Below are 4,173 nucleotides of genomic sequence, written 5' to 3'. Positions count from 1 at the left end.
TTTTCGATAAAGTCTGTTTCTTTGCTTGTGTCGAAGTATACAAATTTCATCGCAGTGCCGCAGTATTTAATTATTTATGTGTAGTATAGTAATCACTGTCTACTTAGTGTTTTGGACGCAGCTTAGTTGTCCAATAATCAGCAGGAGCTCAAACCATTGATGAGTTAGCAGGCACCGGGCGCAAAGCCGACGGTCTTCTTGCCGAGGTCGAAGAGCACGGCGTGGGTCTTCTGCTGCGTGTTCCCGATGATGCCGACGCTGGTGTCGTCGCCGTTGGACGCAAACGCCAGGCACACCTGCGCCGGGGTGACCGCGAACATGATCCCGGACGCGTCCACGTCGAGGGTGGCGCCGCCCTGGAACACGAGTGACACCGCCGGCAGGGTCGCCTCGCTGACCCCCGTGAAGTCGTAGCACGTGTCGAGGATCGAGAACGCCGGCGCCTTCTTGTACCCTTTCGCCGCCATGGCCTTGTCGAACGCCGACGAGAGCGCGGCGTTAGCGGTCGCCGGGAGCCGCGTGATCACCGTGCCCGAGTCCACAATAGTGCCGCCCGTGGAGAAGACGGTCTCCGGGATGGAGAGCTGCTCCCCGCCGACGCGGATGCCCGTGAGGCCAACGAAGTAGAACGTGTTCCCTTTGTCGGTCAGCATGGGCGTCAGCTTCGCGTTGGCCGGGGCCGCGCCGGGGCCGAAGTCAAGGTGCCCCGTCGTCCCCGACGACGACGCCGGGAGGCAGTACGCGAACGCGCCTCCGTACTTGCCGGACGCCTGCACCGTCAGCGACGTGCTCCCGCGGCCAAGCCCCATGAGGCCGGCCGCCTTCCCGAACAGGCCGCTATTCTTCTCCCCGCACCCGAACCGGAACCCCTTGACGGCGTCGTGCGCGATGGTGAGGGTGTCCTGCGCGAAGAAGCCGACGGTAGAGGAGCCGTCGCCGTACTGGAGGCCGTACAGGCAGTGCCCGCCGGAGCAGCCGCTCTGGTCGAGGTCGGCGCAGGCGGGGTCTGTGCAGGAGATGTTGGCGTAGGTGGACGACTTGGCCGGGTCGAAGAGCGGCTGCTTCTGCTTGTAGCACTTGACCACGCAGGGGCGGCACTGCACCCACGTCGTGTCGCTGCCGGTGTCGAACACCACCGTGTACGGCGATGCCGGCGTGCCCAGCCCGATGGTCACCACGTAGTTGCCCGTGCCCAGCGAGCGCCCCGATGACGCCGGCAGCGACGGGGTGGAGGAGGACGTCGAGTGCCCTGCAGGGTTCTTCTTTAGGCTGGGTTGAACAGGTGTGGCGCGCTTCGTCAGTTCGCCGGTCGTTGTCGCGGACGCACGGCGCTGGATCGACTCGACGCGGTTCTGGTCGGCGGCGAGGATCTCGGCGTGGGACGGCGGTTTCCCGTGCGCGTCGGCCAGTGGAGAGCACGGACCGTGCCGGTGGACGATCCTCATCCTCGCTGACGTCGCGGCGTTGGGTTTGTGCTCTGTATTTCAGGGACATGTTCGGGCTAGTGTTAGAAAATTCTGAAAGAATCAGACTTTACCTTTTCTTGCGGAATGCTAGATAAAATTCAGAATGGCAGTGAACTTATTCTTCTAGAAAATGATATCTTGAATTAGAGTTGTAATAATCGATCATGAAATCGAACCATCTGTCATTGTCACACTCAGACTTGGTCATGTAGCTAGTGGTCTTGTATTGTCAGCTTGTGACTCTAACTACCTGGTCATGTTCGACCAGACAAAGAAAAATTGGTAGTAAAAGACAGCACAGGTATGTTTGCTCACTTTCAGCTATTTTTCTGCACTAAACAGTTTTTTTTTCAAGTAACCACTTTGAGGTGTGAATGACTTTTCGGAAGTTGCACTCCAGTTTTCACCAGCTGCCATACATGCTCAGAAACTTTGTGAATTTACTTGCATGGATTTTCTTGTATTTCATGAGTTCTTCATTCAGCAGTTCTTAAGACCGGTGTTGTCATGAGAAAAAAACACACTTCAGTAGCACTCTATTGTGTCATTATGTGTACCTAAAACTAGAGAATCAAACCACACTTCAGTAATCCAGATAACAAAGAATCAACAGAAGCTACTCTAGCATGGTCGGGTGCAAGAGCTAGCTAGTTCAGTAATCAACATCAGCTGACAGAAGAAAGCAAGCAGCCAACTTGATCATGGATCATGGATGTGGTGGAGCTGGACCCAAGGGAATTAACCTTGTGGAGTGGCGCAAGACGGGGCGGGGAAGAGGGACTCCACGTTGAGGAGCACGCGATCACCACCGGAGCTCCCCACCTCAGCACGAGCAGCCCCGACCACGAATGCTGCAACAACGGCGGCGGCAGCGACCAGGCGAACGAAGCAGCCATGGCCGCGGCGGCGAGAAGACAAGACAGCAGCGGCCATGGCAGGATCGCACAAGTGGCAGTCAGGTAGTGGGGCGGCTTGGCTTGGTGGGCGGTGAGTGGAGGGAGAACACAAACAATCACATATATATAGCCTGGGGCCGGCTGCTGATGATACGATAGGAGACGTGCGCACTGGCTGTTGCTTGGCGTTGCCTACCACACTACTCCGGTCTCCGGCAGACTCTGCTGACCGGCGTCTCTGTACGTGGACCTGGAGGAACAAGTGCAAGCTTAACATTGGAAGGACGAGGTCGCCACAGCCACTGATTGAAACTGAAATCGTGACGGCATGTCATCCTTGCATCTAGGGATGAGTTATTGGACGCTGCAGGGTTGCTTTCAGATGGCTACAGACCTGTATGCTACAGTAATTGGAGAACACTGACTCTTCTCTACGGCGAGCGCTGTCCACATTACAATTTCTAACGTGCCCTGAAGGTCTGATCTATGGTGCTGCGACCAGCCTGCTTGATGCCCTCGCTTGCAGGTAGCCTCGCCACCGTACACTGGCTGTCGATTTCCCCGCGCCCCGCTGCCGCTGCATGTGTTTCTTAAACCAGCCGAAAGATATGCTAATTAAGACAGAATGGAAACATAGATTGATCTAGGGCACTTGTCCGAGGTTAGAGTTTTGTAGGCACGGATTTAATATGCCACCACATGTATGCAGCTCATTGCCACGTATAATTTCTTTTTTAAAATGTTTTATCTTGAATCGTAAGTTGAAATTCACATTCATTTTCACGATTAGCTTCTTAGCGACGAGATCTTCGAAGCTAGATCATATTAATATTTTTTAATTATAATTTTTCAACCTAGTTGACATATTACAGTCATTTGATCACCAGGTTAACCAAAATTGGTTGCCAGGTTAAAATCAAATGATTGACATGTTGTTTAACTTTGCTATCACCCATGTAAGCTTTGCGTGATGATAATGCCATCTTTTACGTGATTAGACTGAATCAAATATCCACCCTCTCAACATTTAGATCATTGCTATGAAAAAACATGTAAAAATTATTCGATAACTATATACGATTTGAGTAGTAACAGTTAACTAGTAACCTGTTAGCTACAATATAATCTAGCAATTAGCATTTTTTTCATCAAAACCTTTTAAAATGGAATCTTTTTTTAAAGCCCTCGTCTATACAAACATAATAGTGAAGACGGATAGTGAAGATTTGAGTAGTAAAAGTTTTTAATGACAAAAATTATTCTCTTTTGCGGGTTATCTACAGATGTACCGCTACTCTCTATTTGTGGTTTGCACTCAGAAGGTGGAGAACCGCGACCTGTTTACGGAAGTCTGTACACGGTTGGAGGACACAGTGAGAGATATTTTTTCCCTACATGGGTGGTAGCATAATCTACGGACTAGGCCTCCCCCTTCACTACCTTAGGCATTTTATATTTGCTCATGTCTGATATGTAATTCGCCTTTTTTAGCACTTCAGACTTTTGAGACTTTTTAAACAGTTGTGTGCATCTTAGCTATGGAGAGGTCGGGTGTAATTGCTTCTCTATAAGTAATAAAGCGCCCATTATAAAAAAAAATCAGTGAGAGAGAAAGTTTTATTTTGAATTTCTGGATTGTGAAATGATTTCGTACAAGCATGTATGCATGCCACTGACATCTCCGCTCCTTATAGAACCTAACGCTAACACCATGCATCGTTCGAAAACGTGATCGAAGGCAGGTTCTATAAGTAGAATTACCGTTGATTAAGATAGAGGGTCGAAGCCAAAAAAAAAAAAAAACGAACTCC

The 4,173-nt window shown here is 50.6% G+C and overlaps 1 protein-coding gene across 1 annotated transcript; it reads right to left on the bottom strand.

Moving 5' to 3' along the window:
- Positions 1 to 2,412, bottom strand: LOC124683930 (aspartyl protease family protein At5g10770-like). Its single transcript, XM_047218346.1, has 2 exons — positions 2,210 to 2,412; positions 1 to 1,477 (listed from the first exon to the last, which is right to left on the bottom strand). Exons 1-2 carry the CDS (start codon positions 2,397 to 2,399, stop codon positions 165 to 167), a joined length of 1,503 nt encoding a protein of 500 aa, XP_047074302.1. The 5' UTR covers positions 2,400 to 2,412; the 3' UTR covers positions 1 to 164.
- Positions 2,413 to 4,173: the final 1,761 nt, after the last annotated feature.

The sequence above is a fragment of the Lolium rigidum genome, chromosome 1 (assembly GCF_022539505.1).
Source record: "Lolium rigidum isolate FL_2022 chromosome 1, APGP_CSIRO_Lrig_0.1, whole genome shotgun sequence".
Classification (NCBI taxonomy): Eukaryota; Viridiplantae; Streptophyta; class Magnoliopsida; order Poales; family Poaceae; genus Lolium; species Lolium rigidum.
Note: the sequence above shows the minus strand (reverse complement) of the source record. Positions and strands in the feature narration are given on the sequence as shown.

Coding starts and splice junctions, on each gene's coding strand:
- LOC124683930 (XM_047218346.1), bottom strand. CDS start 2,399: ATGGCCGCTGCTGTCTTGTCTTCTCGCCGCCGCGGCCATGGCTGCTTC. Junction 1,478..2,209: donor GTCTTGCGCCACTCCACAAG/GTTAATTCCCTT, acceptor CCTGAAATACAG/AGCACAAACCCAACGCCGCG.